The sequence below is a fragment of the Engystomops pustulosus genome, chromosome 6, assembly GCF_040894005.1.
Source record: "Engystomops pustulosus chromosome 6, aEngPut4.maternal, whole genome shotgun sequence".
In the NCBI taxonomy this organism is placed as follows: Eukaryota; Metazoa; Chordata; class Amphibia; order Anura; family Leptodactylidae; genus Engystomops; species Engystomops pustulosus.
Genome location: NC_092416.1, coordinates 47,194,265 through 47,214,679, shown reverse-complemented (window position 1 = coordinate 47,214,679; position 20,415 = coordinate 47,194,265). Strand labels below are relative to the sequence as shown.

General features: G+C 39.4%; 1 protein-coding gene across 1 annotated transcript; it reads left to right on the top strand.

Moving 5' to 3' along the window:
* The first annotated feature begins 16,264 nt into the window (after positions 1 to 16,264).
* Positions 16,265 to 18,098, top strand: LOC140065678 (transcription factor HES-5-like). Its single transcript, XM_072113252.1, has 3 exons — positions 16,265 to 16,386; positions 16,498 to 16,678; positions 17,054 to 18,098. The coding sequence occupies exons 1-3, from the start codon at positions 16,327 to 16,329 to the stop codon at positions 17,299 to 17,301; spliced, it is 489 nt and encodes a 162-aa protein (XP_071969353.1). The 5' UTR covers positions 16,265 to 16,326; the 3' UTR covers positions 17,302 to 18,098.
* Positions 18,099 to 20,415: the final 2,317 nt, after the last annotated feature.

The window sequence follows — 20,415 nt, the reverse complement described above, 5'->3', positions numbered from 1 at the left end:
CTTCTACGCAGCCTGATATACCTCTTGATTTATCTGGGGCCGACTGGTGTAGAAATATTCTGCAGCATGCATTTCTTCCCCCGCTGCCCCTCCCCCCTTCACGCCCCCTTGGTGCGGAACCGCCATAGGGGAGAATTAGCTGCAAGGCATTTGCAATTATTTCAGGGCTTCTACACCAGTTTTCTGGCATAGGAGCCCTGATAAATATCTCCAAATGTGTTTATTTTCACACTAAATTGCTGTACAATGCAGAAAATTAACAATCATTTTCCTACTGCAAACAAAATCTGCAACAAAATCTAAATGAAAGCCTTAAACAAACTTTCTGTTAATGCAGATTTCTCCTGAAAAAGACATCACCAGTCAAATATTAAGCATAAAAATCACATGCAAATCTGCATCAAAAAGACACTACACAAAGCACAAATAGGCATGAAATACAACCTTGGAAACACATGTATTTTCTGTGAATTTAAATGTGGCCTCCTTTCCTCTACAATCAACTTTTAAAATTATGAGAATGAACCTAAGGGGCTACCCTAAGCCTTTTGTGATATGGCTTCACAGAATGTTATACTATCTGGACCTCCCCCCTGCTCCATCAGTACTAGTTCAGTGAATACAAGTGTAACAGCCTGTAAAGCCAAATCATAGAGGGGCTAGGGTATTCTTTCTGGCTCATTAGCATAATTTTAAATGTTGATTTTATAAGGAAGGAGGCCATGGATAACAAATATAAGAAGATTACCACGGTCACAGTGCCTGGATCTATGAGAAAGTTACCATGGTCTACATTAATAGTGTAGAAACAGGGCAGCCATTAAAGGAAACAGAACAGTTACCAGATCACATGTTTTGCTTAGTTTGTTTTTTTCCTTTGCATTGCAGTGTTTGTGAGCATTGTTGTGTTGATTTCTAAATTTCAATATTTCTATTCATTGTCCATTGTTTTTCCTGCCTGTAAGAAGAAGAATGGAACATTCACAATTTTTTTTCTCCCTGGCAAATCATGAACTTTCAACTCAAGCCAATGGGTCTGCAAATTTTTATTAAAACTAATGGACAGCACACATGCATTATCTATTTTCTGTTTGTTTTTTTACTTATCTATTGCTAGAAACACAACACAGAGTGAGATCCAATCCATTTTGATGGAGATAAAATGGCTCCGCATGTTTGAATAAGCCCTAAAGGTCTATTTCTATGTACATTTAACCTGAAGACTTTGACACGCGGTCGTGGTCCTTTTATGAATCGCATGCCCGCATTTCATGGACCAACTACAGTTCCGTGGATGAGAACCCATGCTTCCCTGCTGCAAAACAGCAGAACCAAACTGTAATCATGATGCATTGTGGTCGGTCCTGAAATATACCAAGCACATGGTCCATAATTCATGGAACGAACATGGTTGTGTGTGGCTCGCTTTAAAGGGGGTGTCTCTACTAATGAGGGAGTGTCTAACAGCTGCACCCCCCCCCCACCAATCATGGGTATGGGACCCACAGAAATTAGGAGAATGGGGATGCCGTGGAGCAGTATGATGAGCATGCACCCTGCTACTCCATTCAATTCTATGACGGAGGCCAAAGATTGCAAAGCACAGCACTTGGCTAACTCTGACCGATCCCATAGAACAGTGATGGCAAACCTTTTAGACACCGAGTGCCCAAACTACAAACAAAACCCACATATTTTTTGCAATGTGCCAATGCGACAATTTAAGAAATAACTTATGACTCCTTGTTCTTTCACAGGTTTAAATTGTATTGGCACCTAAGGACACCAATATAGGAGAGGAATTTTGGATTATCATTGTAGCTTCCTTCTAGGGTCCTGGGCTGCCTGGGACTGCAAGAGGCCTTGAGTCCTGTCTGCTGATTTCTGCGCTGGGGTGATGGCGAGGGTGCCCATAGAGAGGGCTTGGAGTGCCACCTCTGGCACCCGTGCCATAGGTTCGCCACCACTGCCATAGAACCTGTTTTCCTATTAGATGGTGGTTCCCGATCTCATGATAGTTGGGCGTCCCAGCTGTTGCACCCTCACTGATTAGTTAGTTATCCCCTATGCTGTGGATTGGGGATCATTTCCTACATTTGAACAACCCCTTTAAGCTACATTTGCCTAGAATAGTATTAAATAAATAAAAAAAGTAGCTTCTTTAAAAAAAAAAAATCAAGCGAGAATATATTCCTTCACGTTTCATACTTTCCCTTATATTTTAAAATAAGAAAACATATTTTTCCCTATTTGCTTTGGAAATCCAGCTTCTATAGTACCAGCTTGACAGGCCTATGCATAAAGGGTTAAACTTGAGAGAAACTAAAGCTAGTGTCACATGAATAGGCAAGTGTGCCGGACAAAAGGCAGACGTCTTCAATAATGTGTGACTGGGAAAGATGTGACCCCCAGCTAGAACAACCTGGTGCCGGATGCAGGGAATTCATGAATGTGCAATGACATATTTATGGAGCTCATTTTTGTATGGAAGATCAATAATATTACCACCCACTATGGCACACATTATGTTCTCTGTGTCAGATTGATTTCCTTATGTATACTTCCAATAAAATGCTCCCGCATAGACCACCATACTTCTATATAGTGTCTTATATCAGGCATTATAATACTCCCACATAGACTGTCATACCGCTATATAGTGTCTTATATCGGACATTATAATACTCCCACATAGACCACCATACCGCTATATAGTGTCTTATATCGGGCATTATAATGCTCCCACATAGACAATCATACCGCTATATAGTGTCTTATATTGGGCATTATAATGCTCCCACATAGACAATCATACCGCTATATAGTGTCTTATATCATGCATTATAATACTCCCACATAGACCACCATACCGCTATATATTGTCTTATATCAGACATTATAATACTCCACATAGACCACTTTACCGCTATATAGTGTCTTATATCAGACATTATAATACTCCCACATAGACCACTGTACCGCTATATAGTGTCTTATATCAGACATTATAATACTCCCACATAGGCCACTGTACCGCTATATAGTGTCTTATATCAGACATTATAATACTCCCACATAGACCACCATACCGCTATATAGTGCATTATAATACTCCCACATAGACCACCATACCGCTATATAGTGTCTTATATCGTGCATTATAATACTCCCACATAGACCACCATACCGCTATATATTGTCTTATATCAGACATTATAATACTCCCACATAGGCCACTGTACCGCTATATAGTGTCTTATATCAGACATTATAATACTCCCACATAGACCACTGTACCGCTATATAGTATCTTATATCAGACATTATAATACTCCCACATAGACCACTGTACCGCTATATAGTATCTTATATCAGACATTATAATACTCCCACATAGACCACTGTACCGCTACATAGTGTCTTATATCAGACATTATAATACTCCCACAAAGACCACTGTACCGCTATATAGTATCTTATATCAGACATTATAATACCCCCACATAGACCACTGTACCGATATATAGTATCTTATATTGGACATTATAATACTCCCACATAGGCCACTGTACCGCTATATAGTATCTTATATCAGACATTATAATACCCCCACATAGACCACTGTACCGATATATAGTATCTTATATTGGACATTATAATACTCCCACATAGGCCACTGTACCGCTATATAGTATCTTATATCAGACATTATAATACTCCCACATAGACCACTGTACCGCTATATAGTATCTTATATCAGACATTATAATACTCCCACATAGACCACTGTACGGCTATATAGTATCTTATATCAGACATTATAATACTCCCACATAGACCACTGTACCGCTATATAGTATCTTATATCAGACATTATAATACTCCCACATAGACCACTGTACCGCTATATAGTATCTTATATCAGGCATTATAATACTCCCACAAAGACCACTGTACCGCTATATAGTATCTTATATCAGACATTATAATACTCCCCACATAGACCACTGTACCGCTATATAGTGTCTTATATCGGGCATTATAATACTCCCACATAGACCACTGTACCGATTTATAGTATCTTATATCAGACATTATAATACTCCCACATAGACCACTGTACCGCTATATAGTATCTTATATCAGACATTATAATACTCCCACATAGACCACCATACCGCTATATATTGTCTTATATCAGACATTATAATACTCCCACATAGGCCACTGTACCGCTATATAGTGTCTTATATCAGACATTATAATACTCCCACATAGACCACTGTACCGCTATATAGTATCTTATATCAGACATTATAATACTCCCACATAGACCACTGTACCGCTATATAGTATCTTATATCAGACATTATAATACTCCCACATAGACCACTGTACCGCTACATAGTGTCTTATATCAGACATTATAATACTCCCACAAAGACCACTGTACCGCTATATAGTATCTTATATCAGACATTATAATACCCCCACATAGACCACTGTACCGATATATAGTATCTTATATTGGACATTATAATACTCCCACATAGGCCACTGTACCGCTATATAGTATCTTATATCAGACATTATAATACCCCCACATAGACCACTGTACCGATATATAGTATCTTATATTGGACATTATAATACTCCCACATAGGCCACTGTACCGCTATATAGTATCTTATATCAGACATTATAATACTCCCACATAGACCACTGTACCGCTATATAGTATCTTATATCAGACATTATAATACTCCCACATAGACCACTGTACGGCTATATAGTATCTTATATCAGACATTATAATACTCCCACATAGACCACTGTACCGCTATATAGTATCTTATATCAGACATTATAATACTCCCACATAGACCACTGTACCGCTATATAGTATCTTATATCAGGCATTATAATACTCCCACAAAGACCACTGTACCGCTATATAGTATCTTATATCAGACATTATAATACTCCCCACATAGACCACTGTACCGCTATATAGTGTCTTATATCGGGCATTATAATACTCCCACATAGACCACTGTACCGATTTATAGTATCTTATATCAGACATTATAATACTCCCACATAGACCACTGTACCGCTATATAGTATCTTATATCAGACATTATAATACTCCCACATAGACCACTGTACTCCTTTATAGTGTCTTATATCGGGCATTGTAGTACTCTCACATAGACCACCATATAGTCATATATGGGGAGATTTATCACTAGGCAGGCTCCTTGCGATAGTTCTATGTCTGTTTTTGGAGCTCCGTAAGGCCGTTATGAGTAGAAGTTGTAACATATTTTTATTATTTGGGGTGTTATTAAAAACCTAATGGGCTTATGTGTTTTATTTCAATGAGCCACAAGAAGCTTTGTTTCTTATGGGGTGAACTGTAGTTTTTAGGAACCATATTGAGACTCATACTGTAAAATGTAATTTACAACATGGAAATGTACAAATGAAATCAGCAGCCTGGCATTTTTGCACTCGGCATAAAGGTTCACATAACTGAAAATGGCCACTGTGACACTCAGTATCAGGGGTACAATATCCTGTTGCCCCAAACCCCCACCTCTTCTCCAGCTACATTCCTTGTAAAATGGGGGGTCCAACTTTATTTCTTTTAATATAAATTATCTCATATTATATTAATTCATTAATTATATTTATTTTTTTATCAATAATCAGATATTAGTAAATTTTCATGTAACGGTTTAACAGACCCAGTGTTGACATCACATTAATGTGTGCCTACAATGTGTGCAGGTGTGAGCTGTGGGCGCCACGTCACCCAGGTATTTGGTGACAGATAACACAATGCTGGACTGGAGCGCTGGACTGTAGAGAACATCTACCGTATTTTCGGACTATAAGGCGCACAAAAAAATCCTATGATTTTCTCAGAAATCAAAGGTGCGCCTTATAGTCCAGTGCGCCTTACATATGAACCGTACTTACAGACAACAGCTACCTTGAACTGTGCACAGGTCTGCCCCCTGCTGGTCATTTATCCTTATAATCAGGTGCGCCTTATAATCCGGTCCGCCTTATATATGAACCTAGACGTTTTAGCAGGCATTTATTGATGGTGCGCTTTATAATCCGGTGCGCCTTATAGTACGAAAAATACGAGTAGATAACAACTATTGTGCCCCACTCTTCCCCCATGGGGGATTAAAGGGTTAAATAACAAATATCTTCCCTGTGCATATGACTTTTGTGTGAAAATATGAGCATTTTACATGTATAGAAAACAGAATTTTATTTTTTCACTTATAAATAAAGTGCCATTAGTTATGGGGGGTTTAGAAGAGCAAATTCTCAGATATGCATAAAAAAAATTCCACTTTTTACAATATGTAAGGTTAAAATTGTCTTATTTTTTTCCATTTTAATTACTATAAGCAAAATCTAAACAAAAACTGTAACTCCTGCCAAGTATTAGAGGCAGGGGGTGACAGGCCTTGATCAATGCCGCAGTCAGCGCACAGTTGCCTCCAGATGGCCGGCCTGTGTTCTGTGATAGCCCCAGAATACAAAACAAAGTTAAATACCATTGCTAATTCAGCATGTAGCCCGGCACACTTCTTTTGTTCTCCGGATGAATGAATTGAATAGAGCAAAAGTGTGGGAAACTCTGCGCTACTTGGAACTCACAGAATCAGAGGCTTGTAACCAAATCCTGTCACGGGTTTAACATCTGCCTGAGAGCGAGCGGGAAAGTGTCAGCCATTAAAAAGGAGGGAAAAGTGACATCTGTCAGGACGGAAGGTGCTGCTTGTCCAGGCCAGAGGTTTCATTAGCCCTCTGGAAAAAAAAAACCTTGTATAGACAAAAAAGCTTTTATACTGTATCTGCTGCAAGCCAAGTCAATGGAGGGTAATTTATCATCTGTCCAGCTATAGTTACCGAAAGAGCTCTTACCACCGAATAGGGGATTATACTAAAGAATAATAACTAAATAATAGATAGAACACAACTAACTGGACTGGAGGATACTCTGCTAACACCGAATAGGGATACCTATTTCCCACAGGTCAAGAATAATTTTATCTGGATGGCCCATGGAACCCCAGTCCTTCATTGACTATATTATTACTGTGCCACTAGAAAATGGGCTCATAATGGAGCCAATTTACACCATAAGATCCCCGGAAAACCTATTATATAAAGCAGTCCAATTAGATCATGGAATGTCTCACACTAATTATTCTTGATGAATGTTCTGGAGGGCAAAAATACTATAAAGACTTCCAAAACTAAAAACTAAATGCATGTAGCAAGAGGCAAATGTTGTGAGTGTAATATATCTAAGTGTATGTTCTGAATGAATGCTGTTATCCAATTCAATATACATACCGTATTTTTCGGACTATAAGGCGCACAAAAAATCCTTTGATTTTCTCAGAAATCAAAGGTGCGCCTTATAGTCCAGTGCGCCTTATATATGAACCGTACTTACAGACAACAGCTGCCGTGAACTGTGCACAGGTCTGCCACCTGCTGGTCATTCATCCTTATAATCCGGTGTGCGTTATAATCCGGTGCGCCTTGTATATGAACTTAGACGTTTTAGCAGGCATTTATTGATGGTGCGCCTTATAGTCCGAAAAATACTGTAGATATTTTTTTTTAGGGGGGACCTAGGCCTAGGAGCTTCAAAGGGGCTCATAATAAATAATAATAATAAATCATTATTTATGTAGCACCAACATATCCTGCAACGATTTACAGATCATGCAGTACAAATACAGACAAAATAAGACCTTACAGGGTAATAATAATAATAATTCTTTATTGATATAGCGCACAGATTACACAGCACTGCAAAGAGCTTGACAAATCATTCCCTGTCCCCCAGGGGCTCACAATCTAATCAACCTACCAGTATGTTAATGTTAGTGTGGTAATAACATAGTTCATAATAGCATGAAACATTATTAATGTGGGCCCTGCTCGCAAAAGCTTACAATCTATGGCTCATAGGGAGGCCCAGCAGCTTTAAGTTATGATTCTTTTTTTCTTAAGGAATCTTACAATGCGATAAGACACATAAAAAATGGTCAATTGGTCACATATATGTGTTACATATATGTCATTACAGATGTGAAATAATAGAACAAAAATTCCTTTAAGCTGAAATCACACACGCAAATTTTTGTTGCCATTTCAGAATCAGCTGAAAACCCATTGCCCACAAGGGAGTTTAGTTGGATTTCCAGTACCAAATAACAAAACAGTAAGAATTGAATCCTAAAGGAAAGGTAGGAATGAAGTCTGATACATTTCTCTTTTGTTTCCACTTACCTTAACATCTAATATCACCTACCGTCGGGAATCTACAGTACTCATTAAGGTAAATCTGATGGTAGGTTCCCTTTAATAACCTAAACTAAGCTTTCCTAACCCTATAACAATTTCTAACCTAATCTAGGGTTTATCTGTCTAATATGCAAATTTTTCAGAGCGGCTACTGGGACGTGGAGTAGCCTCTCCGTGAAGCTACTCCATGCCCCAATAGCCTCTGCTGTCCCTGCCTACTTTCACGCCTCTAGCCGCCAGAGCATGCACAGTAACTCCAGCTTGAGTGCCAGGTGTGCATGCGCACATCATCGCTCACGCTCCCCACTGAAGCCGGATGTACTGTGTTTTCACACAGGCTGGTGGCGCACAGGTAGGCAGGAACAGCAGAGGCTACTGGGAAGTGGAATAGCCTTGAGTAGCCTCTCCATCGAGCGGCTACTCCACACCCCAGTAGCCTCTCCAAATAATTAGCATATTAGAGATTTCTGATGGTAGGTTTCCTTTAACTTTTTGTAGTTTCTGTGCTTCCAACACATACTGATAGATGCCCCTATTTGGGTTCCTCAGTTTTCAGACTCTTGGCAGATAACCAATGTTTCCAGGTTTAACCAGGTTTTTTGCTGGACATTTTATGCCTTGTTAAGATTTGTTATGGCTGCATTCTTCTATTGCATATTGGTACAAACGTATCCAAATGCCAACTTGCACCCTTTGAACTTCCTCAAATCACATCCTTAAGGTAGACACCTTTGATATTTATGGATTCTTTTTATGATACAACCCCTATATATTCTTAGTTTCACATATGTTTTTTGTTAGTTAGTTTTGTATATATGTGATAAGTACCACATTTCCATCACAAATCCCATGAGTCTAAAACACTCAAGTGCTCATGGTGTATTATATAATTATACTGTATTACTGTACATCCAAATTTCAACCTGAAACCCTCAACAGATTGCAAACCTTTTGTACCCTGGCACAGGCCATTATTCTTACGTCCCCTAAGCCAGGCTTCCTATAAGCTGAGTTCATGACCCATCTCATGTTTGTCGTATCAGTATCAAACTTAGCTTTCAGTCTGTCACTTCTGTTGTCTGTTTATCCATTTGCCCATTGAGCCATTCTGCTGAATGATATGTCCTATTAGGCTAATAAGGTGAAATATTTCCCCTCTTTTCACTTTCCCACACTATTCCACCATGATCTATCCCCTCCCTTGTATAATAGAAGTGTGCCGACCAACAAAACCCATTAGCAATGGTGCTTGACTTTGTCTTTGTGTTTGGTGGGAATGCTGGGGCGTCAAAAAGCCATCTGGGATGCAGTGATCACAGCCAATGCTTGGAGATCTGACCGCTATTTAGCCTTTGAAGGTTTAGGACTTTCCACAATTCTTTCTTTGCCACAATTTTACCTTAACAAATAACATCTGTCCAAAATCCAACCGATATGAGATTTGTCGTTTGCCTTTCAGCAGAAAGCTTAGAATTCTGTCTTTTATCTGGAAAAAAAAGTCGATTCTATTTCATTTTGACTTTTATGGCAAATTGAAAAGATGCTTTTTTTGGACTATTCTTACTAATCCATAGACGGCTTTATGGATCGTCTCACCACTATAAGAAACGTTAAGTATAAGCCATAAGGCCAGAGACATTATTTTTCTCTGTATATGTCCACCATATACTGCAGAATATAATGATGCAATATGCATAACGTTTAATAATCATTACTATTTGTATGTTATTATATAGAGTGTTATATACTGTTGATTAGAGGGCCATATATTTGCACACATAAAAATAATATATGAAAAAATACCCTCGATGGACATTGTTATAACACAGCATGTCTATAGTAGATTTATGGAATTATTTATCTATATAAATATATATATATATATATATATATATATATATACAGACAGTCCCCGGGTTACATACAAGATAGGGTCTGTAGGTTTGTTCTTAAGTTGAATTTGTATGCAAGTCGGAACTGTATACTTTATCATTGTAATCCCAACCAGAACTTTTTTGGTCTCTGTGACAACTGGATTTTAAAAATGTTGGGTTGTCATAAGTACCAGAATTAACACTAAAGCTTCATTACAGACACCTTTGATAACTGTTACGGCTGTTTATTGTAGCCTAGGACTAAAGTACAATAAATTACTAATATCCAGTGGTCCGTTTGTAACTAGGGGTCGTATGTAAGTCGAGTGTTCTTAAGTAGGGGACCGCATGTATATATATTTTCCAGCTAAGGCTGTCTGGCACTCTTTTACATTTTTATATAGGTAGAAAATTTTTTTACTCATCGCACTGCTTCCCAATGCTTCCTGGGTCTCCCATGGGGTATTTATGATGTATTCTGTGAAAATCCAGTCCCTGGTTTAAACTACAGAACCTAGTGGCTTTATATATACAGAAGGTCTTACCATAGTTACTTAAAGTTTTGGCCACATCAATTTATGGGATTCATATGAGGATTGTAAGTTTTGGATTTTCTTTATTTCTCATTCCTTCCCCCCTGTCCAAATTTTCTTCACATATTAAGTAGGAACAAGAAGCTGTACTCCATAGTTCAGGTATTTGGTAACCCACGTACTTATATTTACCTTCTTTGGGTATCACTTTTTGTTCCCTTCCCTGTGCGCTTTTCGAGCCTCTAGCGAGTAATTTTTTTGCACCTCATTTGTCTTTGCAGTCTAATAATTCCTATAATTATATAGCGCACACAGATTACGCAGCGCTGCATGGAGCTTTTCAAATCAGTCCCTGTCCACAATGGGGCTCACAATCTAATCAACCTACCAGTATGTTTTGGAGTGTGGGAGGAAACCCACGCAAACATTGAGAGAACATACAAACTCTTTGCAGATGTTGACCCTGGGACTTGAACCCAGGTCCCCAGCAATGCAATTCCATAAAGCTTTTCTACTAAGCCACGGTGTGCTTTTTTTCAAATGCAAGTTTCTTCTAGACTTTTTAGGCACAGATATTTTTGCAACTCATGCCATAGGATTACCTAAGGATGGTCTGGACCGGAGTGTTTTTGCTCAATTATTTGCACTTTTCAGGCACAAAACAATGTTAGATCAGGCGCAAACTTTTGGAAGCAGTAAAAATACAAAGACAAATTGGGCGCACACCAGGCACGCATACCCAATGCACTAGAAAAGCGTGGAACGAAGATAAATCTGCCCCATCGTCTGCCTCGATGGTACAGAAAATATACCCTAAACTGACTTCTAGCAAAATATTTACATCACAGTCAAAAGCTGTGAGCTAGAAATGTTTTTCCCCCCCTTAGTATTATAGACTGGAATGAATGGCACAACCTCTCAGGAAAGAGCTATTTTTCAACAATTTTAGACACTTTCAATAAGTCTGTCACACTGGGCATTACCGACACAAATGAAAAACACGATATTCAAGCATCTGGGAGAGGAATCTATTCTTACAAGGAAAAACCTAAATGTGTGCCACTTAATAAACCTGGGGGTTCAATGTTTTTTCCAATGGCCCCCTTTATAGTAAAGCTAAGACAGGAAAAAGTTTTGTTGATTCAGGGGCTTTAGTGGGTAGATTACTTCCTCTAACAAATTTGGAGCTTATTCCAATATAAAACGTACTCTGACAATGTGTACTAAGCTTAAAGGAGTTGCACAAGAATAAGAAAGTTTACCAGGGTAATCCCTCCTGATCAAGTGCAGCATATGGGCTAATCCAAATTGTTGCTGTGGGTCCTTCAGGTGCGGATGACACTCAGGAATAGGAATAGGACCTGGCGGGTAAATGGGCCCATGCTCGGGGCCAGTGAATCCATGGGAGTGTGTATGAGCCCATAGAAATATATGGAGCTGTGATACAGTTGTAAAAAACATGACCATATCACAGTATAAAACAATGATAGTCTGCACAAGGACTAAGTAAAACACTCTAATAAGGTATTATACTTACCCCCGTAAACTGCCTGCTGGAGTTGCCGGTCCTGGCGACCACTTTCGTGACTTCTTGTGATGTCCTGTGTCCTGTGAAGTTCTCGGGGGTCGGGTGGTAGACTGAATGCATGCCCCACTATGAACACCATTCCCATGTCACTGGCTGGAGGGTTGTGCGGATGTCCTTGGCATCTAATTTACCTGTATGTGTTTGTACAATGCAGTGACATCCAAAAAAATATTTTTAGAATGGGAACCTATAGGTCAGCAATGCCACTTTTTGTCTGTACAGTGCCATTTATTTTAAGTATGTGATCCAATGTATTTACTTTATACAGTCATTACAAAAGACAACATGAAAGGACACTAAAATTAAGTGATGGTGACCCCTTCTAAATTTCTAAATTCTTATTTAACAATTTTGTCGGCTTATATTCTTATATTCAATATACTTATTCCTTATATTCTACATAAAATATAGAATGATGAGTGCATGCTTGTTGGTCGGCTGATCAGATACACAATTAGGGCAATTATTGGGAAGGATTGTTCCTCATATACTGTTCTCAATAATTGCCCTATTATCGGGCTGTATAAACATCTCTTTAGATTCTTATCCCCAAAGAAATTACACAGTTGCCTCTAAATACTATTCAGACTCCTTCTAATGACTTAGGTTTCTTCACACTCCTGGTAACCATCAGAATTGTAGACATATAATTACATATACATGACTATAGTCTATAGAGAAAAGCCTGTAACAGACTGGAGTGTGTGTGAATAGAGATTATCAATATGGATTGGGAACTAACGCCGTTCTCAACCTCCAGGCATTAGGAGAATCAATGACCACCATCTGAGGTGCACAAGACATGGTGTCCCGGAGAAAAGGCGGGATGGTTGTTCTGTGGACCATATTGCCATTACACACAGAATGAGCTAATCTTTGGTTTCTAAGAGGCCGTCTGAGAAGTTGTGACAGACACTTTCCCACAAGTTTACAATGAGGACTCAAAGCCCCACAGCTGCTTCACCAGACAAAAGACCTGATCTTATAACAAATGTGCAGAGAGAACAATAGACTTGTGTGCTTAAGTCCTACCTGGGTTTAGTTACATGTAGGTGAAAGACAATAAGTGTGTGTAGTGTGCTGCTCAGCAAGACAAAAGGCAAAGCTTTTATTGGTATTTTCTACAGTAACAGCCTTGCATCTCCCAAAACCTGGACGGTGGGATTTACAGAGGCTCTGTCATCAGGTAGTCATCTTCTCATGAGGGCATTCTCTATCACTGAGTTGGGGGATACAACTGCACCCAATAAACTAGCCATTTGATTTCCAATTTTGGTACAAACAAGAAACTTATGAAACAATAGATGCAATCGACTCACATGAACCACTTCACGTGGCACATGGATCCACGCTTCTTCATTGACCGACCATTAGAAGCGTAGGGGGCAATTTACTGCACAAACTAGATTCCACTTATCTACTGGATTTCCCCAAAAATAAGAATTTATATAAAGACACTGGCCCACTTTCAAAAACTGAACACTTGGTGCAGTTTGCCTGTGTAGTGTGCAGGGTGCTCCAGATTCATTAATTGTGGCGCCCGAATCTGGCGCACCCTGCACTGCCCTGACAGAGTGCACCAACCTTATTTAACATAGGGTGTACAACACAATTCTTTTGGATACCACATGATAAATGTGGCCTCAGGTCCGACTGTGCATCGGAACAACTATTTCAGTGCAGAATTTTTTGTGTTGGATCGGGTATAGTGCAGCTGAGGACACTTTATAAATACAAGTGCAAACAGCGTGGAAAGTCAGACAAAAACTGGTGCAGGGGCTTTAATAAACTTCTTATTTCTATCAATCTCATTTCTCTTTTCTGTCAATATCTGTAGCCTATCTAAATTTTCTATAATCTATCTATTTAATATCTAAACATGTGTTTCTATCTATTTATTTAATTTATTTTGATCTCATCTAGCTATCTTTCTATCTATCTATTATCTACTATCTTATTATATCATCTATCTATCTATCTATCTATCTATCTATCTATCTATCTTTTTCAATATAATATCATTTTAAAGGACTAAAGAACTTCATTCTTCAGATCAAGGTCCTGCAACTTCTCATTTCTATCACTCTCCTCTTTTACATGCATCTAGCCAGCCTATGTCCAGTATTTATCATCTATCGATCTAAGAATTCCTTCCTTTTTATGTATTTTACTAGTCTATTGATCTTACTATTTCATTTGTATAACTCTTCTTATCTTTCTATCTACCATCTATCTTGCTTTCTCTCCTACCTTTCTAATTTCTAACACTGTATTCCGTTTTATCTAGATAGACTCTCTTCTTTTCATCTATCTATATTCTATCTTGCTCTCGGTTCTATCTATCTATCATCTATCTATATCTGTGTCTCTGTATGGATCCCATACTATCTATCTATATAGCTATCTTTATGTCTATCTACAAAAAATAGAGTTCAAGTTCGCACAGCTTTATGGAACCCTTAAGGAGGGGGGGTGCAGAGCTCGCAAAGGTCCTGGCTTGCATCTTACGCAAATACAAATTGGAAGAAGCGAACAGCACTCCAGAGGTGAAATTCAAAAGTTGGTAATCTTTATTGAGGCAAGAGGCAATCTACAGGCGGTCCCCTACTTAAGGACACCCGACTTACAGACAACCCATAGTTACAGACGGACCCGTCTGCCTGCTGTGACCTCTGGTGAAGCTCTCTGGATGCTTTACTATAGTCCCAGACTGCAATGATCAGCTGTAAGGTATCTGTTACAGCAAATTGCAGCAAAAAGTTTGAAACTCCAATTGTCACTGGGCAAAAGAAAAAATTTTGTCTAGAACTTCAATTATAAAATATACAGTTTCGACTCACATACAAATTCAACTTAAGAACAAACCTCCAGACCCTATCTTTTATGTAACCTGGGGACTGCCTGTATATCCTATCCTTCTATCTATCTATGTATATCCTATCTATCTACGTATATCCGTCTCTCTCTTTTCTCCATATTCTATCTATCTTTTTACAATATATCAATTTAATTCTTATTGAGTTGATTAATTTGTTTCTAGCTAGCCTATCTACAGTATATATATATCTCACCATGCTCTATGTAGCCTAATCTATAATAATTTTTACTTTTTTATATATATCAAGATTGCGCCATTCCGTCTATTCCGTGTCTCACATGTATCTATGTCATATCTATCTCTATTTATCTGTCTTATTTTTTCCATACATCTTTTAGATTTTTTTTGTTTTAATTATTTATCTTTGTGTTGCCCTCTAATATCTTATTTTATGTACTGATCTTCATACTTTACTAATTTATTCCCCTCCATAATGACTTTAATTCTATCCATTCTCTTCCGTATATTATCTTCCAACCTCTTATGTGTTTCTATCTCTTGTCTTTCCTTCATACTATATTCCCATCTGTTATGTATGTCTCTTAAATTGATTTCCATCTCTCCTACCTATCTATCAGTCCTGTTTACACGGTAGGTCTAGATGAGTGTGTGTGCACGTGTATCACCAGAGATTAGGGCATTGCCCCACTCATTGATGTCTGTTGTGATTAGCAACTTCCCGCCAAAAGCAAAATGCGGAGAAATTCATGAATTGCTGCGAATTGTTAAGTGTGTGTTGGCAGAATGCTATTGATCTGGGGCATTAGTCAGTGGGCCAGCACTGGTAAAGGAAGCATTTTTCCCAGCACAGGTCACGTCATTCCCAGCACTCTATATCCCCTCTCACACACTCCCCACCTGCTCCTCTGAGACTAGCTTATTATGCCCAAGCCATTCACTGTCAATGCAGCATGACATAATGGATGCCTCTTCTATTGTCCCTCCGGCTCTTAGGATTGGCTGCTGAGTGTGGGAAACTATAACAAACCTCAGACTCACATATCTTTAGCCAGGCCGAGGAGTATAAATAGGAGGCAAAGCCACCCTCAGCCAGCACACTTCTTCATCCAAGGATCTACACAAGTCTCTGATCAGCTCTGAACCATGGCACCTAGCTCTGTATTCCTAGAGCAACACAAGGGATCCCCAAAGGAAAAAAATAAGGTAAGAGATGTCATATCATTAGAACAAAGTATGACCTTGTCAGTCTATAAATATTGCAGGGCTATACTATACGTGACATATGTAGTAATGAGATGTCTCCTTCTTCTACAGCTAAGAAAACCCATTGTGGAGAAGATGCGCAGAGATAGGATAAATAACAGCATCGAGCAACTCAAACTTCTTCTGGAGAAAGAGTTCCACAAACAACAGCCCAATGTCAAGCTGGAGAAGGCTGATATCCTGGAGATGGCGGTCACCTACCTCAAGCAACAGGCTCTGCCCATAACCAATAGTGAGTATCTCCTTTTAGAGAACGCTTAATATTTTCTGATTTGCAAAAATTGGTGGGGACTCGGAGCAACTTTATAAATTCTAGACTTTTAGTAAGATATCGTTTTTGGGAAATACATTGCCCATACACGCTGAATGTAAATGTTTACTAGGACCAGATAACTATCTAAGATGTAGAAGGGCAGATGTTTTTGGTTGTTCTCCAGAAGATAAACTTTTTGCCATATAAATCCTTTTATGTATATGGAGTAGTCTGAATAGATATGAACAACCAATAGTTCAGCTAGTGTCTATGTTCAGCCATATATGTCTATTTTCGAAAGAGTTTTTTTGAGTAATAGTCAAATATCTAACGTTCTTCTTCTTTTCCTCTCAGATATCATGCATCAAACTAATAGTACACACATCGAGTTCAGTGATGGCTACAACCGATGCTTCAATGAAGTCCTCAGCTTCCTTTCCATCCACCAAAATCAAAAGTCAACAGAAGTCAGGCTTTTGAACCATTTTAAGCCAAGTGAAGATGTCACCATGTCTTCTCCTTCTTCGTCTCCATCCAGATTCTGTCATATCAAGCCATCAGATCTGAGCATCAACACCAACACTCTCTGGAGACCTTGGTAGATGGACTCTTTACTCATGGACCCAGAGGACTTAGAAGTATATTCAGTCATTGTCCTCTTGCTCAGTAGGAAACATTTTCCTCAACCTCATTTACTAGGAGGTTGATAGATCTTTTCTAAAAGGATAGAGTGTGACTGAAGACAGTCCGATCCCTCTGTTCATCTGTATTGTATATTGCAGCGTTTGTAGCGCATTATATGTTAAGATCTCGGCACAGAGTTGTGGTAGAGTATAACTTCATGAAATCTCTGTATGGATTGGTTATTACAATTGTTGGTATCACTCCAGCAGTCACCACACTACATGTCCCATCATTAAACTTGTAGTTTAGTGACGGCTGGAATTGTTATAGTTGCTCCTTTGCGGCATGATAAATACAAATATTTTTGTATGTAAAAGTTTAGTTCTATCTATTTCTAGATTGTTTTTGTATGAGAAAATTCTCAAGGTTGTATGTAAAAGCTTGTAGCTTCAAATGTCAAAGACATAACCCTGGGGCACAAACTGACTCCTATAATCCAATTGTATGGTCCGTTATAGGACATCATACCAGAGGATAGTCAGTTTGCCTTGTCCTGGTATGGGTTATGTATTATGTATGTGGAATATTTCTACTAATTATTTTGATAAAATAGTTGATGCTTTATGATAAAGGTGAAGTGATGACAATGTATTTCATTTTGAAAGTCATATTTGTCTCCTGTAATTTCAAAGTGTTTTGCTTCTAAAGTGGATTTTGGAATTATGTTTCTGTTTGCATATTATATATGCACTATATGTGTCTTTATTTGTTGAGAATTAAATATATTTTATATAGAAAAATGCTGTTTTACATTTATTTTTTGGAGCAAGGTGCTTTATCCAGATACATTTCTAAGTAGTATGTGATTCATAATATATATATATATATATATATATATATATATATATATATATACTATAATGATAGGAAAAACTCTATATAGTAAAACAAATATTTTACACTTGCAAGGTAACACATTTGGATCATACAATGGTCTGAAAGGGTGAAGCATGACACAAACTCTCTATTTCAGCGATTTTCAACCTGTGGGTCGCTTTCATCTCGTGTTTGCTGCTCACATGTGCGTATGATCAAAGGCTGTAGAGGCCTATGACCAGGGATGATCCAGTGCAGGCTACTGAGGGAATTCCTGTGACAATTAGGGGCATCACTGTGACTGCCGGTGTAATCACTGGGGGCATTTCTCTGACTGCTAGCTATGGAAGGTGGCTGCTGGCTATTGGGGGCATCACCATGACTACTGAAGGCATCACTGTGACTAGTGACTGCATTCCTCTGACTCTTAGGTGTATCACTGTGACTACTGGCTATTGGGGGGCATCCCTGTGACTATTGAGGGAATAACTGTGGCTACTGGCTAGTGGAGCGTCACTGTGACTACTGGCTACTGAGGGCATCAATGTGAATAATGGGGGCAATTCTGTGTCAACTGGGGCCATTCCTGTGTTTACTGGGGGCAGGCCTCATTCTTCCAATCGGCGGAGGGGGCCATTGCCCAAAGCGCCACCCGGTGGAGGAAATGGGGTGCGCCGGCAGCCAGCTCACAAATATACTAATATATTTAGAGTCAGCTCTGTGAGAATGCAGCAGGTCAGTGCTTCATGATGCCAAAGTGTGCACACGGGCCAAGAGCACAGAGCTATGCCAGTGTGCTGGGGCTACTTGTATTCTGCGGGAGGGGGGTGGGGTGGCGGGAGTGTGCTGGGGATACCTATAAATTGGTAGGGGGGAGGGATAGAGCGCTAGGGATACCAGTATTCTGGGGGGGGGGGGGATGAGTGTGCTGGGGCTACCTGTATATTGGTAGGGGGTAGTGTGCTAGGGCTACCTGTATACTGGGGGAGGTGAGTGTTCCTGAGCTACCAGTATAGCTACCAGTATAGGGGGCAGTGTGCTGAGGCTACCTATCTATATACTGGGGACAGTGTGCTGTGGCTACCAATCTATATACTGGGGGCAGTGTGCTGGGGCTACCTATCTATATACTGGGGGCAGTGTGCTGAGGCTACCAATCTATATACTGGGGGCAGTGTGCTGGGGCTACCTATGTATATACTGGGGGCAGTGTGCTGAGGCTACCTATCTATATACTGGGGGCAGTGTGCTGGGGCTACCTATCTATATGCTGGGGCAGTGTGCTGGGGCTACCTCTATACTGGGGGTAGTGTGCTGAGGCTACCTATCTATATACTGGGGCAGTGTGCTGGGGCTACCCATCTATATACTGGGGGTAGTGTGCTGAGGCTACCTATATATATACTGGGGCTACCTATATATATATACTGGGGGCAGTGTGCTGAGGCTACCTATGGGTATACCGGGGGCAGTGTGCTTGATGTCATTGGCGAATGACAATCTGTTGCTATGAGAGCCTCAGATCTTTGTAAGACCTGAGGCTGTGTAGTTTTTGAGCACTTGTTACAATGTGCCAGTGGCACATTGTCATACATGAGCAGTAAAATCTCCATGTACTGCCATACTACATGTACTGCCATATTCAGTACACTTCGTGCGCCTGAATAGGAAGTGGTCGCGCATGGTGCGCCGAGCGTGGACCACGGTGCGGTGAATCTACTTGTATATAAAGATTACTAAAGCGTTTAAACGCTTTACACCTGTTTAAAAACATAATTTAACCTGAGCTGGTGCACGGCATTGGCAGCTTAGAAGCACCATCTGAAGTGGTAGGTTTCCTTTAAAGTAAGGGAAGGGATTGGATGAGGAAGGGACTTAGGGAAAACAATTACCGGTATATATAACATAACAATGTTATTCTGGTGTAAAAAGGCATCTAGGCCCTTCTTGAAGCTCTCTGCTGTCCCTGCTGTGACCAGCACCTGAGGCAGGCTATTCCACAGCTTGATAGTTCTCATAGTAAAAAAGCCCTCTGAATAAACCTTGTTTTCTCCAAACAGTGCCCCCTCGTCTTTTTATTTGATTTAACCTGGAACAACTTTTCACCATACTTTTAGTATGGAGCATTAATATATTTATATAATTTAATCTTGTCCCCTCTTAGTCGTCTATTTTCCAGACTAAAAGAGTTGTTGTTTTAATCTATTATTTATTTT